Below are 21381 nucleotides of genomic sequence, written 5' to 3'. Positions count from 1 at the left end.
ATTCCACTAAAAGGAAAATGATCTGTTCAATTAGCAGTACAGAGAAGCTAGAAAGTGGTAAAAGAAAGGAAAAGGGGAGGCCATCTCTTGCTTTAGAGCATCAGTCAGCAAGTTAAAAACAAGAACTAAAACAAACAAACAAAAAATATTTAATTGCAAAAGGAAATACTTTATGTTTGCTAAATTGGGCGTGTTGGGCAGCATGCCAGAAAGATTGTCTTCATTTCTTCTGTTAAGTAAGAGACAAAGAATACAGCAGTTCAAAACACCCATTTTACAGTTTGGTGGGTCTGAATCTTCCAAACATGAACCTTCCATTCTTTTGATACATGATTTTCTTATCCACAGAAAGACTAAAGCATGGTTGATTCTTAGGTACATATAATTAATGCTGTATGAATTCCATATTTACTTACACATTTGGAGTTGTATTAACTTGAGTCAAGTTGGGAACAGAACTGATTCTTAGACTTGTCACATTTGCATTGGTCTTGAGAAAAAATAAACTCATTAAACTAAAGTGTGGCCTCAAGTTACCATCAATTAACAGCACTGAATATTCTAGTGAGAAGTGGGAAGATAGCAAAGGATAAATACTTTTTCGTGTTCATTTATGGCAGTAAACATTTGAAATTATTTTCACTTTTGTCTATATGTAAAGAGAATACATACAATCTTTAGACCAGAAAAGTTTGACAGTTTACCATTTGTTTCTCTGTGATTATTATGTTATAATCAAATGTAATGCTGGGATTACAAAATAAAGACAGTAGCAGGAACCTCATAGAAACGTTCTCATCTTGTGCATACGTGCTTCTCTAGCTTGTCTGGAGAAGAGATTACAGTCTGCCTCTTAGCCTGCAGAAGGATGAACAATTAAAAGAAATTACTGTAGTAATTTGACAGGAACCAACTATGGGAACATGAGCAGAGAAATAACGTCTCGCAGCATCATTATCAAAGTCTCCTGGATGAAATTTGTTGTTCTGAGAAACAGTAAATCCCTTAATGAGTACTTCGGCATGCATAAATGTCAACATCTTCCCCCTACTACTCACCATTCATTTTTTTTTTCTGTATTTTTAAATTGTTTCCCAAGTGATTTGAAAAAATGATGCTTGCTTATTGCTGGGGATATGGAAATATGAGTGGTAGAAATAGATATCATCATAATGACATAAAAAATGAGGGACATTCTGAATAGAATTATTACAATGGCAAATTCAGTGAAAATACTCTGACATTTGCATGGGGTGCAACAATATTTTATGCAATTCATTCATATATTACCAAACCCATCAATGACTCACTAAAAAAGGAAAATTGTGAAAATGGACCCACAGTTGGCTTCTTGGTCTTTCACATCCCTGAAACAAACATGTGAAGCAGAGGAAGAGTAGTTGCTGTCTTTTCTTAAAACTGTTATACATGTTTTTTCCAAAATGTGTTTTGCAGTTTAAAGGGGTACATTACAAACCTCTTGGTATAAAAATAGAATGGTAGTATATAAGATGCTGAATAAATCTCTGTGATAGTAACAAAGCATTTATTTTATTTTAGTGTCATCCTTTACAAATAAATGGCAAATGTGGTCACTTTAGTTCTCAGATGAGTTTCTAACCAAGTTTACTTTATAGGTTACAATTAAAATGTATCATATTTCAATTAGCAGTGAATGATAAATTTTGAGCTGTTGAAATCATATCAGCAGTCTGTTCTATTGGTAAATGTTGTTTTATGTGAAAAAAAAGTACACATAAATTCTTGTTGCCTCAGCAAACATTTAGTGAGAAGCCTTGCTGAGAAACAATCCTCAGTAAGAGTGTTGAAATACCTTACATCATTTTTTGACTGTTTTCTGTTACATACAGGAGTGCCAGTAGTCCTGTAATGATAGTAAGAAAACAATAGGGATGAGTAAAAACGTTTAGAAAATATATCTCTCTCTCTTCACAAGAAGTTTCAGGGTGCCATTCAGTAGTTAACTGAAATCAGTTTTACCAGCCACCAAGTCAAATTGGATTTTTGGTGTTCTCCCTTTTTATCTTCCTTTTGTGGTGTTAGAGTTTTTTCCTAAAAAGACCACTTCCAACCATTTAGTTTATCTCTGACTCTCTCTCTATATATAATAACCATTATACAGTTTTGATGTGGAATAAGCAGGGAAAAGAAATAACAGGTAGCTTTTTTAATGTTTTGACTCTGCTTTAAAACAAAGTATGACTTTTCACAATTTTTCCTGAAGGCTTAAGAAGGTGAGGAGGGAGAAAGATTTTCTTCCTCTTATCCCCCAAAGAACAAAATATGATAAGGCAATTGACTTGATTTATGAAAAGTTCATTTTCATTTCGCTCTCCTGGAGAAACGTTATAATTTTGCTGCATATTTTTATTTTAATCTTTTCAAATTTTCTGTGAGTCTAAACTGTTTTAATTCTCTTGACATATATAGCTCTTCAAGCTTTAAACTAATGGACCTAAGAGAAGAATTTGATGTGAGATAGTCTACAGATAGAGTACATTAGTCACAATTAAGCCTCTTTATTGAGTACCAATAAAATATTAATATTGGGGGGCTGCTGAATAAAATATTTCCACAAGTTTGGAAACAAACATATGAAAGAGAGGTAGGCAGTCATTACCAGTGTGCACCTTTTAAAATAAAATAATGTAGATATTAAATAATTAAATTCTAACATACAATCAAGAACATGGAAAACATTGATCATATTACGCTATAAGCAGCTATATTCGGAAGAAAATAAAAATGAGTGTTTTATACATCAGTTATCCCTCAGATGGAAGAGCACATTACACAATAAGTATCCACAAATTTTATGAGCATTAATGATTACTGACAGAAGCCTTCCCCACAGTCAGAGTAAGACCTGTTAATGTTTAAGAAACTATTTTAGCATTGAAAAAAAAAAAAAAAGAGAAAGTGAAAATTATGTGCCAGAGATTGTTAATATTTTGCCTCATTTCTGTGCTAGAAAGGACTTGACTCTGTTACTAACCATTTAATAATTTGTTTAAAACTCTGATTGCCAAATTTAGCTCGGTTAGTATTTAGGTAATAGAGCAGGTGACAGTCCAACACTTCAGCTGCATTAAACAGAAAAAATTGCATCTTTCCTGAAATTTTACATGAAGATAACTTGCTGAAAGCTAGTGAGCCACTTGTGCAAAGGCTTCCATTTACATTTACATTGAGATTTATGCTGTGTATGAACCACAGTCCCAGTCGTTGTATAACCAACAACAGTAAGAACATCAGCAGGCCACACAGAATGACAGCATGGAACGTCCTCTGCCCGTTCGAAGAAGGATGCGAGCTTGACAGGCTGCATAAAACTTCTGATAGGTACATGCCACTTCAAAGTCAATGGAAAAACAAATTGTGACTTCTTAAATTTCATAATTTGTTCCAAATTTGGGAGTATGTTTTGTTTTGTTTAAAATTTTTTGTTAGTATTTCTAGTAAAATAATATTATGTTGAATTCTGAGCCCATGCTACCTACTGGTCTTGTTTTTTTTTTTTTGTTTGTTTGTTTGTTTGTATGTTACTTGTTTGTTTTGGTATTAAATCTTAAGCATAAAACATTTTATGCTAACCTTTTCTGGAGGAGTATTGAACTTTGGACATAACTTGAAAGCTATTTCAATAACAGCTTTGAAGATTATTTTTAAAAATTCAAAACTTTGAATATTTACACTTTTTGCCCCTGGTCCACCAGTGAGCAAACCTTGTTATTAAAATAGGTTTCCATCAGTTAATCTGAGTAATTTAAACTTTTTTTTTTGGGGGGGGGGGGGGGAGGGGGGAAGGAAAAAGTGAGGGGGCATGAGAGGAAGGCCTAATTCAATTGCTTTGAATTCATTAATTCAAACGCTTTTGATTCAAATGCCTAATTCATTGCCTTTGAAAATATAAAATTGTAAGTGATATAAATTTATACAAGACCCTGACATTTCTGTACAATGTTTATAACAAAATAGTTTTTGTTTTTGATTTGTTTGTTTGATTGTTTTTTATTATTATTTGTTTGTGTGTGTGTTTCTTTATTGCTTGGTACTTTCTTTTGATGTAGTGCTGATCCTGTGAAAACAGGCTGAGAGAATGAACATTGTTCATCCTGGAGAAGAGAAGGCTCTGGGGAGGGCTTATAGTGGCCTTCCAGTACATAAGGGGGGGGCCTAGAGGAAAGCTGAGGAGGGACTCTTTGACAGGGGATGTAGTGAAATCCATAGATTTATGAAAACAAGTGTGTCTGATTTCACTGAAATTCAAATTTCATTATCCCATCTCCAAAAAATCATTCCATACACAATATAGTTTGTCCTGTATTAGTAGCTATCAAACTTACAATGCACATCTCATTCTTTGAGTACTGAACTGAAGAATCAATGATTTCACTGGATTATTTACTACATATATATATATACAGTAGTACTATATATATGTATAGATATAAAATAGTCCTTTGCACTGCAACCATTCCACATTTTCTTATGAACAAAACAAGATAATTTTCTTTATTATGCATATATTTAACTAAGAACATCTACAGGAAAAGATTAAATAAATTAGCTGTGTTTTTTTTGTTGTTGTTTATTTGTTTCTTTAGTGTTGTTTTTTTTTTTTTTAAGTTTTGTTAACTGTACATATTTTAAAAGGAATCTATATTCTAATTAGATGAAATTTCAAGTGACTTATCATCCATTCATAGAGCTGTTGTGTGTATATATTTACAAAACAATGCTTAAATGCCAGTTTAATGGTCAGAAATTCATCCGTGCAAGCCTGAAGAACATAACCATTGTTGTGGCATATACCATAGGGAAACTGCAGCTTTCACATCAGTAATTATCTGGCATGAGTAAAGTCAATGAATTGGAAAAGTATCAGGGGAGAGTTGTCTTTTACCTATACCATGAATGTCTTTAATCTTACTATCATCCTGGTATGTGCTGCATATGAAATCACCACTTCTGCTGAGTTTTGTTACTTCTAATCAAACTAAAGCGTTTATACTACAAGCAAGAAACAGTTCTTTTAGTAACACTTCTGTTGCAGTTATTCTTTTGAATTGGACATCATCCTAATTTTGATAATATGGAATGCTGACAAATTTGAGGTGTTTGAAATATTTGAATACTTTGAAACATTGAAGGCCATTGCAAAAACTGAGCATTTCTGTGGGAAGCCTGGTGCTACAGAAATGGTTGTTTTTGTTGTTGTGTATTTTGTTGCATATTAGACATTTTCAACTTGATTCTGTGCAGAACTTTAAATATTCTTAGGCAGAATTCTTGTTAGATATCTCCACTAGTTATTTATAGTTGTGAATAGAGCTGGTACTCTTCATTGTGTGGAAAGACAGTGACATAGTAGGAACATTTAATGAAGATCTTAAAATTATTATGATGTTAGAATGTTTCAATATGTTGAATTAAAAAAATAATAATAATCTGGCAGTAGCAACTAGTGATTTGATTAAATTTGTGTGTGCATACTTTAACTTCACCTCCAGTAAGCAAGCCAGTAACACAGATAAGAATTACTTTGAATCAGAAAAAAATACTAATTCTGAAATACCTGTGAAGTCTTTGTTCAGAAGTTATAGCAAAAGAAGAGAAAAAAAAGGGAAAAATAAAAGCAAATAAATTTGTTTCTGAATGTCATCAGACGCAATGAAGCTCCACAAAATATACATCTAGTAGCAAGATAACTGTTCCTCTTGGTAGTCATTTTTGTATATAGACACAAAATTGATAATACTATAACTTCAAAAAAAGTTTGATATCTTTATTAGTTGGGTGCAGTGATTATGATTTTTCTTTCATGCTGCTTCAACTATGGTGCTGTTTCTTGCAGCTGGATGAAGAAGCCTCGTTGTGGTGTGCCTGACCAAACAAGAGGTAGCTCTAAATTTAACATTCGTCGGAAACGATATGCGTTAACAGGACAGAAGTGGCAGCACAAACATATCACTTACAGGTACTAAAAAAACTAATATAGATTTATAAATCTCACTAGTAGCACTGAATTTTAATTAAAAGTAAATATAAGTTTCTGAAATATTTTTCAATGTTTCAAGAAGTTTATTATTAATATGTGATGTAAAACTGCTGATTTGAATACCTCTTGGATAAATACATATGTAGTACCTAAGAACCAAGGGATTTTCCTGAATTAAAATTGCATGCATTTAGTAAGCAGTAAATTCTCTGAAGCTTTTAGCATCTAATTCACACCCAATATGTCCTTAACCTTACCTTACAACCCTCTTGGCAGCTTCTTAGAGAACATTTCTCTGAAAGTAGGAGCACTCTAATGAAACTGAGATCTCTAATTTAAGTATGTAAAATAGGCTATTGAAGTAAGTCAGTCTCTGTAAAATGTAGGTGCCTACAGGTCTGTTCTGAAGCACCAATGAATTTGATTACATTTTGGTGAGTCACTGACCTAACCATTTCCTGCTTACCCAGTGATGGGTATAGGGATACATGGGAGTTGTACATCTTTGTAACTCATGAGTCTGGCACATACTTTACACAGTATATTGCCTATTCTGTAAAAGCTGATCTTTCCAGGAAAGTTAGATCCATACAGCGTACTTGCCAGAATCCTGTCAACCAAAGTAAATGTGATGTATGCAATGTAGCATCCATAGTTTGTCAACAGACCAATGATTCCCACACAGCCTGTTTGAAAATTTACACATCCCCTTTGGGATTTCTGTACTATCTAACAAGAGTAAGTTACAGGGGATAAACCTGTTTTTTAAATTCACTGACTGTTGCCTTTATTCATAACCCCATATAAGCATTAGATTTTAAGTCCATAAGCTCTAATGGTCATATAGACTGATCTTCATAGAACTGTGAAGAGAGTTTTATTAGTAACACTATATCAATTCTATGGCTTATGTTTGAATTGTAGAATTTTATTTTAAGACATTAAACACTGATATAACTTCAAGCAATAGAGAACTGACTACCTTGTGATTAGTATGTTGCACTGGCTGATGTTCTTTATTGTTAATGTAGGTGAAGTACATAGCTGACCAGAATAAGAAAGCACTTCTATCTGCATTTTAAAATTTAAACATAGCATGTATGCATACATATGAAAAGCATTCAGGGTCACCTAAAAATGCCTTTTTTTTTTTCCCCCATCTCATTTGCACTGAGTCCAATTTTCTATTTCATTACAGGATTTTCTACAACAGTCTAAATCCTACCACTTGTTTATCTTCCGTCACCCAAGGCATTCATCATAATCCCAAACACGGGTGCCCAGTTTTAAACTATGTGGCAACTATCTAGTAATCTCTCTCACTTTGAGGAATTTATAGCAGTTCTCTACCTCCTGTCTTCCCTCTTGTAAAATGTTCAGTCTCATTTTGACAAGACCTCCAGTCAACCAGAGCTTTAAAGTGAATAAACCTATAATACTTTTGTAGTGAATTGCAGACCAAAAGACATTTAAACTAGAAAAGCCAAGTTGCCTTAGAATAAAGAAAATATATATTAATTTTTCTGAATATAGAAAATTCAAAGCAACTAACAACAGGAAAAAAAAAAGAGAGAGAGAGAGAGAGAAACAAAATAGAGAAATAAAATTCATCCCTTCTCCCCACTTACTTTGTCCTTCCTAGTGGTTCCCTGCTGACAGGATTAATTCCAGTTAACTGAATGACCCTTTAAATTGCTTTGTTCCCTAAAATTTTGAACATATCTCTAGCATCACGTCTGCTCCATTGTTCTTGGTGCTAGTTCTTAGTCTTTTTGTAACCTGCAGGTTTCCAGCTGCATTCTGTGTCTTTCTGGCTAGTCAAACCTTGTAGTCTTAACTGTCCTAGCTAAGCAGGCTTAGGAACACCTCCAAAGGAAGGACAATTTCTCTTGCATATCAGTGTCTGCTACCTCTTCCACTTTTCTGAAAAGAATAGAACAGAAACATAGAATAAACAAGTAAAAAAATGCCATCAATCAAGGTAGGGTAGTGAGGCACTGGAACAGATTGTCCAGAGAAGTTGTGGATACCCCATCTCTGGAGGTGTTCAAGGCCAAGCTGGATGGGGCCTTGGCCAACCTGATCTAGCAGGTGGCATTGCTGCCTATGGCAGGGGGGTTGGAGTTAGATGATCTTCAAAGTCCCTTCCAACCTGAGCCATTCTATGATTCTATGATTCTGTAAGGTTATCTGCACTCACCTGCTTTTCTGAACAGAAAAGTTAACTGCAAAAAAAAAAAAAAAAAGTATATTTCAAGCATTGACATTACTTGAAAAAGAGCCCAATAAAGATGAGCAGAACATGAACCTTAACAGCAGTTCATAGCAGGTTTTCTTAGAAGAGTTTTTGTTTGTTTGGTTGGTTGGTTTTTATTATTATTTTTTTTGTTGTTGGGGGGGGGGGCTTTGACTGGGTTAGAGTAAGGCAAACTTTTCAAATGCTAGTGCTTATTTCTAGAAAGTATTTAATATAAAACTGTAAGTGTATAAAGTTTTGTTGGGCTCTGTGAAATTCACAGATGTAGAGTTTTTTCTATGTATCATTGTCAAAGAGGTGCAACTCCGATGTTGAGGGGATCACTCTGAAGGAGTTCAAAAGCTACATTTACCACTTACTATCTCTCTGGCTAGAGGATATCCTGAGATGTTGGATTTAAATGAAATAATTATCACTTTAGGCAAAACATCAAATCATTGTTAATGGTAAAACAGAACTGAGATCACATATAAATGCATTTTAATCTGTTTCTACTTGTATTTTCAGTCTAGCTTTTTTTTTTTCCTTTTTTTTTTTTTTTCCACCAAGAATTGCTCCTGGCACCTGTTAAATTTAAATGATTAAATGTTGTTAAGAATATTTTTCCCCTTAGATTGTCTCTGTAATCACAGATAAGAGGATCAAAATGGATACACAGACAACTTTTATCACATTTTTTCTGCATTTCCATGTTTTCAATTTGTAATTTTTCAGTCTAAGAACTTCAGCTCAAATTTCAAGATGGAGCTTCAAATAAATCATTTACCATGATCATTTGTGTTAATTGAATCCTTTCTGGCCACACTTTTAGCTTAGATGATCGTTAGTCTTAGACAGCCATATATCTACAGTCAGTGTCAATATGCAGAATTCCAATATTTGTAATGATAGCATGGAACGGATATTTTGCTGCATTAGTTATACTTTCTCTCCTTCAGGGAATGCAGCTTTCAAATTATTTGAACTGGTAAATAGGTTGTTTCTTTTTAGAATTCCCGTTTCTATTGAAGTTACACAGCAATAGTACTTGTATCTTTTCTGTATGGCATAGTTCATGCTTGCATACCTTGTAAACATTATTTATACTTATATATTATTTATACTTATCCTATATTCTAATATGACTTTTACCAAAGGAGAAACAGGAAGTGATTAACCTTTTTTACCAGCCATAAGCATATAGGACTGGTGAGAACTAGCTCCATTACAGAACAAGAAAGGTATTAATGGCTAAGTCTTGTCTCTTAGTGTTTTAGACTGTATCATGTTACAAAACAAAACAATCTCTGACTGAACGTAATATAGATTGAGAGAAGAAATCTATGAAACCTATTAAGGGATTATTTTTTTTTTAAGGTGATGTTTACAAAGACGCTTATAAGTGTCTGTGAAAAAGCAATCACCTTCTCTGTTGCTAGGGAAGTAAATCACCCAGTATTTTAAAGAAGGAGTAAGAATGTGAATCAATAAAGCACTCGTCTTTGTAAAATAGAACATGAATGTTTATATGCCTTTTTTAGGCATATAATTAAATAGAGAATTATTGAATATAAAGTCCTCTTCATCAGAAGTCTGGGCATACTATTCATAATTTTAACTCTAGCACTAAGAGAGTCAGTCATTAGTCAATTGTTCCGATTATTCAGCCTGCAGAACACTTATACAAATAAAATTAGAGAATGCTCTCTGAAAAGCCAAACTTTGTCTTGAATTAAGACCATCATTTAGAACTTTTAACATTTTAAAATAAAATAAAATAGCAATTTAAAAGCTATTCTGCAGCTTTATTCTGCTTTCTCGAGGAAGAGAAAAAAAATAATTGATTGTTCAGCAATATATAACATTAATTTAATTGGTAGAGAAAGCTTAACTGCAGATTGTCAATGGCCTTGGGTCAAACACTAGATTAATATCTTCTTCCTTTCCCAATGAGCTGGATTCATCTTTGACTTCAGCTCCCCGAAAAGCAACAAAAGATGAAAGATTTGGACATGTCTACGTTTATGCTGTCCAGTTAAATGAATTAATGCTCATTGGAAGCTTCAGTATGTAATGAAAGGTCCTATCTGTCTTGTTAACCATATATTATTACTAAATTCTGAATGACCCACATTGTGTAGAATATGGAAAGAAAATTTTCTCTGAGGTTTGAAAACCACACTGAAAAATAAGACAAAACTGAGTTAAGAAAGACTTTAGAAAGTATTGTTGATTTAAAATAGCAACAAGTTGGATTATAACATAATATTACTGCCACAGAGGAATATTAAGAACATATTTCCTAAATCAAGGAATTGCACTCCTTATTAATTCTACTTGTCACTAAGTCTGTATGCTGAATTTCCTTGAATATATTTTGGTCATGAATGAAAAAGGGCAGATCTATCAATACTGAAATAAGAGCATATGTTTTGTGATGGGATGATTTGCATACTGTATTATTTTTTAAATATATGCTTATTTTAGTGTCTAGACCTGAGCATATTCTCTTTCCTCTAAAAGTAAATAAATAAATAAATAATAATAGTAATAATAATAAAAAACAACAGAAATAAGGGGAATAAACATTGTGTTTTTGTTGTTGTTGTTTTCAGAGATGATGAGAAATTTCTAAATTTAATTAATTTTTTAGTAACTGAAACATCTGAAAATCAGTCTTCAACATGGAAGCAATATTCTGTGCTTTAATTCAGTTGTATTAACTTATGCCTAGGTAAAATATTTTGAAACATGCTAGAAGCATTTACAGGACTGGCCTGTATCATTTTTCCCAACATACACATGAAGCTTACAAGGCCTTAAGTCAGTGGAAATACCTCACCATGTGCTCTAGAACTTTAAATTTCAAGTCAGTAGCCAAAATCTTTCATTTCTCTCTATCGAAGAACACACAGTAGCACAGAAAATGCATGCAGATTTGTATTGAAAAGTGATACTTGCAGATGAGGAAAGCATGCTGAGTGGCATGGGGAAGAAGTTCTTAGGGTTCTCTGAAAACAGATGTTTTTAAAATGACCCACATGTGAGTTCGTATCAGTCCCACTTACATGTTTTGCTGGAACTCTGGTGACTTGTAGTTGCATACTCTAGAAAAACAGGGATTTATACTAGGGAGACCAGTTGTTTTCAACAATGAAATTCTCATAAACTATTAGACTACCATGGGGCTTCATCTCCTGAGGACTAACTGGCCAGGGATCCTATGATTCCTGAAACTAAGCATTAACTTTCCGTAATAATCATGGATGCAAAATTACAGCCTAAATTTTAATAGATCCTTGTATATTAAACATTCTTATGCCATTATATATGTATTTCCCACAAGCTTTCAAACAGAAAAAAAAAACTTAAAATTTGCAATTATAATCAACCTTATGCTACATGGGAAAGTTTCTGGTATTTACCTTAGTTCTGCTAGTACCATTATAGACAATGTTTATGAATCTGAATAAAATGAAGTACTTCCGTTCCTACCTGCTGATTTAAGCATATATACCCCCTGTTAAAGCTTGGTTCTATCTCAAAATCTAATTTCATAGCAGTGATTCTTTCCCTTTTCTTAAAGAACAGTTAGCTGTGTTATGTACCTCAGCATTTCTAACCACTGAATGGAGAGGTAAAGGCATGTAAAATATACCTCATAAAGGGTATATAAGGTAATAAAAAGTCCCAATAACTGTACTTGTGAGAGAGAATTCCTACTTAACAGTCTATTAAGCCAATTAGCTGTGTTTTTGCACAGTGTAATTTAAATTAAAATGCTTTTCACTGTATGTACTTTTAGTGTCAGCCCTTTTCAAATAAAATTTATCTCCATTGTATAATATGAGTTCTCGTTTCTTTAATAATTGACTACTTCAATAATTCTGAAATAATAAAATCTTTAAATATTAATATGCTATAATTGTAAATTTTTTTTGGTCTTGCATTTTATTCAGATTAATTAGTAGTAAAATATGACATAGAGTCCCATTCCTGTAAAAACAAAGTATTTTAATAATCACAGAATCACAGATTCACAGAATCACAAAATCGTCTAGATTGAAAGAGACCTCCAGGATCACCTAGTCCAACCTCTGACCTAACACTAACAAGTCCTCCACTAAACCGTATCACTAAGCTCTACATCTAAACGTCTTATAAAGACCCCCAGGGATGGTGACGCAACCACTTCCCTGGGCAGCCCATTCCAATGCCTAACAACCCTTTCAGTAAAGAACTTCTTCCTAACATCCAACCTAAACCTCCCCTGGCGCAACTTTAGCCCATTCCTCCTCATCCTGTCACCAGGCATGTGGGAGAATAGACCAATCCCCACCTCGCTACAGCCTCCTTTAAGGTACCTGTGGAGAGTGATAAGGTCGCCCCTGAGCCTCCTCTTCTCCAGGCTGAACAAGCCCAGCTCCCTCAGCCGCTCCTCGTAAGACTTGTTCTCCAGACCCCTCACCAGCTTCATTGCCCTTCTCTGGACTCTCTCGAGCACCTCCATGTCCTTCTTGTAGCGAGGGGCCCAAAACTGAACACAGTACTCAAGGTGCGGCCTCACCAGAGCCGAGTACAGGGGGACAATCACTTCCCTAGACCTGCTGGCCACACTGCTTCTTATGCAAGCCAGGATGCTGTTGGCCTTCTTGGCCACCTGGGCACACTGCTGGCTCATATTCAGCCGACTATCAACCAATACTCCCAGGTCCTTCTCGGCCAGGCAGCTTTCCAACCACTCATCTCCCAGCCTGTAGCTCTGCTTGGGGTTGTTGTGCCTCAGGTGCTGGACCCGGCACTTGGCCTTGTTGAACTTCATGCAGTTGGCCTCAGCCCATCGCTCCAGCCTATCCAGATCCTCCTGCAGAGCCTTCCTACCCTCGAGCAGATTGACACATACACCTAACTTGGTGTCATCTGCAAACTTACTGAGGGTGCACTCGATCCCCTCATCCAGGTCATCGATAAAGATATTAAAGAGAACTGGCCCCAGTACTGAGCCCTGGGGGATGCCACTAGTGACTGGCCTCCAACTGGATTTGACTCCATTCACCACAACTCTTTGGGCCCGGCTATCCAGCCAGTTTTTAACCCAACGAAGCATATGCCAGACCAAGCCATGAGCAGCCAGTTTCTTGAGGAGAATGCTGTGGGAAATGGTGTCAAAAGCCTTACTGAAATCAAGGTAGACCACATCCACAGCCTTTCCCTCATCCACTAAGCGTGTCACTTTGTCATAGAAGGAGATCAGGTTCATCAAGCAGGACCTGCCTTTCATAAACCCATGCTGACTGGGCCTGATCGCCTGCTTGCCCTGCAAGTGCCGCGTGATGACACTCAAGATAATCTGCTCCATGAGCTTTCCTCGCACTGAGGTCAAGCTAACAGGCCTATAGTTCACCGGGTCTATCCTCCGGCCCTTCTTGTAGATGGGCGTCACATTTGCTAGCCGCCAGTCGACTGGGACCTGCCCTGATAACCAGGACTGCCGATAAATGATGGAAAGCGGCCTGGCCAGCTCCTCCGCCAGTTCTCTCAGTAGCCTCGGGTGGACCCCATCTGGCCCCATCAACTTGCATACATCCAAGTGCTGTAGCAGGTCGCCAAACATTTCCTCGTGGATTATGAGGGCCACAGTCTGCTCCCCATCCCTTTCCACCAGCTCAGGGTACTGGGTATCCAGAGAACAACTGGTTTTGCTGCTAAAGACTGAGGCAAAGAAGGCATTAAGCACCTCAGCCTTTTCCTCATCTCTTGTAACTATGTTTCCCCTCGCATCCAGTAAAGGATGGAGATTCTCCTTAGTCCTCCTTTTTGTGTTGATGTATTTATAAAAACATTTTTTGTTTTCTTTAACGGCAGTAGCCAATCTTAGTTTTGTATCTTGGAAACCTCATCTTTTTCACTTTTCAGCTCCTTTTAACAAATTATAGGGAGAGTATTGTCCATGAAACAGAAGAGAATTATAGATGTGGCAACAGTAGGTTGACTTTTAATGTGGTCACAGAACAAGGAGATCAAAAGCAATATATCTGACTTGGGCTTAATCAGCTGGAGCAGGAGCTATATGAATCAAGATCACATTTTACATGAAAAAGGTTTTTAGGTTATAGCTACAAAGAGTTAGCAAAGTGAGACTGCAAAGAAGTTGAAGCTAAGAAAACCTACATCAGTGAAAGATTAATGAAGTTACTTGATGGAAAGTGCCTGTAGATAAATGATGGCACAAAATGCAGTATATCCTTAACCAGAGGTGATCTATTTGTTTCAAATGAGTAAGACTGGGATGGGAAAAAAGGAAAAAAAACAAAAAAGGGGAGAAGAAAAACTTCAGTTCATTCTAGGTTTGATTGACAGCAATGACAATGAAAAGCTAACGTTTCAACAAGTTATTTAAAATTAAGCTATATTTCAATTTATTTTATCTTAACTGTTTCATATCGAGTATAGATCTAGAAATGGCTGACTACTTCGTATGGATTACAGACTGCATGTTTTTACCTATTCAGTTAAATTTCCTGATCTTTTTTCTTCTGTATCCTCTCTTTCTCTAGAAAAGAGTTTCCCATTTGTGGGAAAATAGGAATTTTTTCCCAAATTTTGGGAAAATCTTAAAATGTTTGAAAGAAATGGCATTGTAGAAATAATCTATAAATTTATACTTAATTGATATATTCGCATTCTAGAAAAATTAGAGTCCTCTTGCATCGTTATAGTTATCTAATAATTCTAAAAGCACCCATTAGTATCCAGTGTAATCATAACAGGGTAGTAAGATATTGTTAATCCTGTACTCTGGATTTAATGCACAAATGAGCACAGAACCAATTTAAGAACAGTATTTATTACATGCAGGGAAGAATAAAAGTATCACAGTCTACAGACCATGTCTATCAGTGAGTTATTATAACTCTTGTGAAGACTGTTACTGCTAAGGTAAGCAATAATGCTAAGCTTTATGCAAAAGTATTTTGAGCTTTACCTAGCATTTGCTGAGCTGTCTCTTGGGTTTTGGTTTGGTCAGAAGTATTGATTTTATATACAGGATTGTAGCAATTTATGTGAAAAATATAATGAGCTGCTCTGAGGACAATAAGAAAAGGAACGAAACAGTGAAATTTAATGGCAAATATGTGAGTCTTAATATACTGTATTTAAATTTCAGATGAGTGATGCTACACAGTCATGTGAGGTATATCCTGACAGCCTTACAAGGCTCCTGAAGCTGTTGCAGCCAAAAATCTGTCACTGAAAGATTTTTTTGGAGGCTATTTTGGGTGAAGAGGGGAAGGAGTAGAAGGAAAACCCAAAGCTTTTCTAAAATCAAGAGGAGGCAGAATTTCAGGATAGCAGTCTCCCAAACAAGACTCTTCATGTATCTGTATAAATACTACTTAAATGTGAAAAGTGAATATCACTGATGAAATCTTTTTCTTTCTTTTACAAGAGATGGATTTAAAAATTACTATGACTAAAGCAACTGCAAGGTTGAAAACCATGTTTGCATTAAACATCAATAATAAACACAAAACACTGTATTCAATGAATATATGTCTGTGATTGTCTAAGAATAACAACTTTCAAAATCAGTGCAAAATGTCAGTCAGTATACTTGTTTGTAAAAAATGGCATCTAAAGAAATATTTCAACTTATTTTCCATTTGCTTACTAAAATCTTCCATTGGAAAGAATTGCAAGTACAGTCTTCAGCCCCTTTATAAGGTTTCATTGCAAATCACTTCAAGGTCAGCACTGGAGATTTCTCAATTGAATTTCTTTCCTGTGAAATGATCACTAGACAGAGAGGCTATGAAAGCAGTTCTTAGGAAATACCATTTTCTTATTATGATGGCTTCTGGTTTGCTATGCTACCACCTTGCAATACGAGTGATTCTGAGCTGGCATGTCCCCAATATTTTTGAGCCACATTATATGGACACTTTGAGTGTAAGATGCCTAGCTCCTCTTTTCATGTTACCAGTGACAGCAACTACTATTTTAGGTGACTTCTATCTTTAAGACCTAGAGCCATGTGAGAAAGGATCACATAAGACTATCTGCTACTGCAGTGATATGTCTAAACCAAAACCTTTTAAGAGATGAGCTGTAAAATCCCTGATAGTTGATACATTGTATGGATTTATCATGTACTATACTTCCCCTTTGAAGATCAACCCCATGAAAGAAACGTAAAGTTGTTTGGATTTCATATCTATATTCTATGCAAGCTTCCCAGCCAGAAAATTTCCACACTGGTGTTACAAATAACATTAGAATTTGCCCCTTTAGGATTGTACTTGACTTGTATTAAACCCATTAAAAAGGACAACCATCTCTGGAAATATTCCTATATTGGAATAAATACTGATTTATTTCATTTCTTTTAGAAGCTACATTTTTCATTATAATCTTACTCTCTCCAGAAGACCATTTTGGAAGCCAGAAATCTGTCTTGTTCTAATACAGAATGTATGCTCTGAAAAATACTTTTTCTTGACAATGACTCTTGAGATGTAGAATGCTATTTCAAAAGTAATTTGATAGCTGAAGCTCCTAGAAAAGGCCCCCCACTATAGGTAATCACCCATAGTTAATGTGTGTGAAACTAGTTGAGTGGCTCAACTTTTCGTTTGTAATCAATGACTAAAACTTAATTCTGTGCACTGAAAAAGCAAGAAAATGTAAAGTGATGAGGTTTAAAATGTTTGTCAATTCCTCTTAGACCAAGCAATTGATCAGTTTACCACCAGTACAAAATTCCAATCTGTTTTTATCCAATCTGTTTTCATCAGTTTCCATGTATCCTTTTGATTGTTTGCATAACCCCAAAGTGTGACTTTGATCCATTACTGATTTCTAAACAGAAAACAATTAAATAATAAATTGAAGCTATCAGAGGAAATTTTACTACGTCAAAAATAGCAGTTTTGCTAGACATATTCTATTTTCTATAAAAACCTGTTTATTCATTTGCTGTATATGCAGAAACAGAGGCTCTAATCCTTCAGTGAGCTGTGCTTGGGACAATTTATGTGCCTTACAGAGTACACTGCAAGATTAGACTAATGCAAAAATTCATCCACATTATAGTGGTATTCTTAGGAAAGCAGCACATTAAGTGCTGTTAAGTTTCTGGTAGTGGCAGTGTAAGTGTGCTTTTGTGAGGTATTTTTATTTAGTGCTGTATGGCATTCTGGTTGTGAAATACTGTACATTCTCAATGTGCATACGGTGGGTAGGTTACAAACTCTCTAAAACATCTTAAAAAAGTAATTCACAAAGTAGGGAACTTTTAGAGAGGGGTTCTGCAGGGCCTGATACTTGGTCCAGTGTGTCCAGCAATTTTTAACTACCTGAAAATCAACACAACAGTAATCATAAAATTACTGATGAGTCAGTACTAAGGAACACATAACTGTGAGGAAAGGTGTTGTTACCCCAGCAGGCAGCTAAGTACCACACAGCTGTTCACTCACGCCTCCCACAGTGGGACAGGGGAGAGAATCAAAAAGGTAAAAGTACAAAAAATCATGGGTTAAGATAAAGACAGTTTATTAGGTAAAGCAAAAGCTATGTGCACAAGCAAAGTGAAACAAGGAATTCATTTACTACTTCCCATTGGCAGGCAGGTGTTCAGCTGCTTCCAGGAAAGCAGATCATCATCAAGCATAACAGTTACTTAGGAAGACAAATGCCATTCCTCCAAATGTCCCACCCCTCCCCCTTCTTTCACCCAGTCTTTTATTTCTGATCATAACTCCATTTGGTATAGGATATCCTTTTGGCCAGTTTGGGTCAGCTGTCCTGGCCGTGTGCCCTCCTAGCTCCTTGTGCATCCCCAGCCTCCTCACTTGCAGGGCAGCACAAGAAGCTGAAATGTCCGTGAGTCTGTGCAAGCACCGATCAGCAACAACCAAAAACATTGGTGTGTTATCAACACTGTTTTCATCAAAAAATCCTAAAACACAGGAGCCTCTAAAAACATATGAGTCTCTAAGATGAAAATTAACTCTATCCCAGACAAAATCAGGAGAAAAAGGCATACAAAGCAATCTACAAAAATCTACAAAGCATACAAAGCAGGACATTGAAGATCTGACAAAGTTAGTTTTAAAAGAACATGATGAAACTGGAGGAATTCAATAAGTATTTTACATACTATATATGTAAAATTAAATTAGACTTGAAAGGTTTATTTCCATTTTTATAAACTTTCAGTATCATATAATCAAGTACATGAATCTTCTCAGGCTGATTAATGAAATATTTGTGATCTCCATCAGCACATCATGTTGTGTAAACTTACAGAAATCTTACATGCATTCCAGAACGTTACTTCTAAAACTTGTGATGGATGTTCAGCAAAGCACATGTCAAATGAAAAAAAAGTGCATCTGATTGCAGCAGTTTCAATACAGACATAATAATAAAACAGTCTTTGTTGTGCACATGAATTAAGTAGAAATGACAGAGGAAATTGGATAGGTCTGAATCTGATTATTGGCATTCTTTTCTTGAATTAAGTAATAAAAATAAATAAAGAAGGGTGGTTTTGTTTGTTTGTTTTTAAGATAATTCCACTGTAATGCAGATTAGTTCCATTTTGAACTCAACAGTGATTCTGACATTTCTTTGCCTTTTTTTTTTGTGTGTGTATAACTGTAGAAGTAGTGGAGACTGAAATTTTTGTTAAACTATATTTTTTTATGAATTAGCATAAAATTGATTTTCTATAAAATGATTTTTCTGACAAATTCTACAGTTTTATGAAAGATTAATAAAAGCAATCAGATTATTAAAGAACGTCTTAGCCTGTTATAAAATAGAAAGGCTTTATTTGTGATAAGGAATTATCTATCCAGTTCCAAATGAAACAAGAACCATTTTTGAGTCTTTGTAAAAATTGGTTGGTAGTCACAGTATGGAGCTCTGCTATTGTTAGTGGACTCACTAAGAAGTTAAAAAATCATTTAACTGGAAACATTTTAAGCTTTTGATCAGAAATGACATGCCATTCTTCAGCTGTGATGTATTCGAATTGTGGTCCAGGAGGTAAACAGTCAGTGGTTGATTAATCTGGTTATCCTACTGTTAAGAATTTGTTCATTTAAAAATATTTTTGATGTTCTAAAAATAAGATTTTTGTACTGCTGAGAATAAGTCAGCTAACATATAAAGACAACTAGCATAAAGGGCTAAACAAATTTACACAGTAATTTCTCACCTGCTTGTTTAAAAATAATTTTCTTAAGGAATATAAATCCACACTAGCATGTTTTATTAAAAGCACTGTGTTTTTAGTTATCTAGGGAAAAATGGATGTGAGCAGTGTCACTTACCACTCTGTAAAATTTAATCTATTTACTCTTTCTCTGTTTCTTTCAGCATTAAGAACGTCACTCCAAAAGTAGGTGATGCTGAAACTCGTAAAGCCATTCGCCGTGCCTTTGATGTGTGGCAGAATGTAACTCCTCTAACATTTGAAGAAGTTCCTTATATTGAATTAGAAAATGGCAAGAGGGACGTGGATATTACAATCATTTTTGCATCAGGTTTTCATGGAGACAGTTCTCCCTTTGATGGGGAGGGAGGATTTTTGGCCCATGCATATTTCCCTGGGCCAGGAATTGGGGGAGACACTCATTTTGACTCAGATGAGCCATGGACTTTGGGAAATCCTAATCATGATGGTAAGAGAAGATTTCAGTCTAAACAAAATAAATAATATTAATTAAAGTGTCTCATGATTTTTCAGCTATTTCCATGCTTCCCTGTCCTTAAAGTCACATAGTTTTCTCTTCTAAGTTTATGTTGCTTTAGAAATATCTTCAGTTAATTGGTCTATTAGGAATCTAAAAGATTCTAACAGCAGAAAGTTTCTGTCTAAATGTAACTTAGAGCGTGAAAAAGTGTTTCTCTTGAAACACATTAAATTCTTGTTAGGAACGCTTGTGTTCATTCAACCATTGTACTGATGAGTGTTTACATAAACAACTTTCATTTTGAACTTGTTGGCCATGTGAATTTTATTTAGGTTTAGGGAAAATGGAATGTTCATTAGAAGTGATATAGGAGAGATTAAGAACAACTGACACTTCCCTCCAATACCTATGTGTATAAAACCTAGTCTTCTGTTTTACTTAATGGTGATTCAATGGTAGCATTTAAAGTCAACTCTTAAGGGTGCTATTCCAAGAACAGAATTAGTGCTTCCCAATAACTTTTGAACCTTTTTTTTGGAACTCATAAGAGAAAGTGGGGGAGGGACTCTTTAGCAAAGAATGTAGTGATAGGACAAGCAGTAATGGTTTTAAACTAGAAGTTAGATTTAGATTAGATATTAAGAAGAAATTCTTTACTCAGAGGGTGGTGAGGCACTGGCACAGGCTGCCCAGAGAAGATGTGGATGCCCCATCCCTGGCGGTGTTTAAGGCCAGGTTTGATGGGTCTTTGAGCAACCTGGTCTAGAGGGAGGTGTCCCTGTCCATGGCAGGGAGTTTGGAACTAGACAATCTTTAAGGTCCCTTACAGCCCAAACCATTCTATGATTCATAATTCCTTATTTAAGTTGTAAATGCCTCAGAGTCAAAGAAGTGACTACATAATGCAGTTGGTACACCTAAAATTTGCTAAGTGAAGACTACAGATACTCTTTAAGGATACTATTTGCAGAAGAATAATCTGGCCTTTGCTGAGCTCCAAATTCATGTGATTAAATTACTGCTGTTATCTAAGAAGCCTAATTTAAAGCTATCTCTGCAGAACAGTATCAAGGAAAAGCCTTTGTGTAGACTTATTGTGCATACCCTGCTTTGGCCCCAGTTGTCCTAGGAGATCTCTCTAACTCATTTACATGGTTTGAGAGAGTCTCTTCAGCAAACAATGACACATAGAAGAGGACGTACAGATGCACAGAGATGCTATTGATACACAAAAGATGATAAAGATGACAATTAAGTGCAAAACGGTTGTATTTGAATGTTAAACCAAATTTGTGAACAGTTATGGACTTTATTTAACTCCTTTCCTTCCTCTCTTTTTCATCTTCCAAGTCTAAGTATTTGTAGCCTTGTGCTTACAACAAAGTTTTAACTTAATAGTTCAGGGGTATAAATACGAT

The 21381-nt window shown here is 35.3% G+C and overlaps 1 protein-coding gene across 3 annotated transcripts in view; it reads left to right on the top strand.

The window, feature by feature from the left end:
• The window catches only part of MMP16 (matrix metallopeptidase 16), a 200871-nt gene that overhangs the window by 98097 nt on the left and 81393 nt on the right, over window positions 1-21381 (top strand). For all 3 annotated transcript variants that reach the window (XM_080581664.1, XM_080581666.1, XM_080581665.1), the window contains 2 exons: window positions 5879-6001; window positions 19647-19951. In XM_080581664.1, coding sequence (XP_080437790.1) covers window positions 5879-6001; window positions 19647-19951 — 428 coding nt within the window. The remainder of the gene's footprint in view (window positions 1-5878; window positions 6002-19646; window positions 19952-21381) is intronic.

Source organism: Anser brachyrhynchus (assembly GCF_964034855.1).
Source record: "Anser brachyrhynchus genome assembly, chromosome: 2".
Lineage (NCBI taxonomy): Eukaryota > Metazoa > Chordata > Aves > Anseriformes > Anatidae > Anser > Anser brachyrhynchus.
Note: the sequence above shows the minus strand (reverse complement) of the source record. Positions and strands in the feature narration are given on the sequence as shown.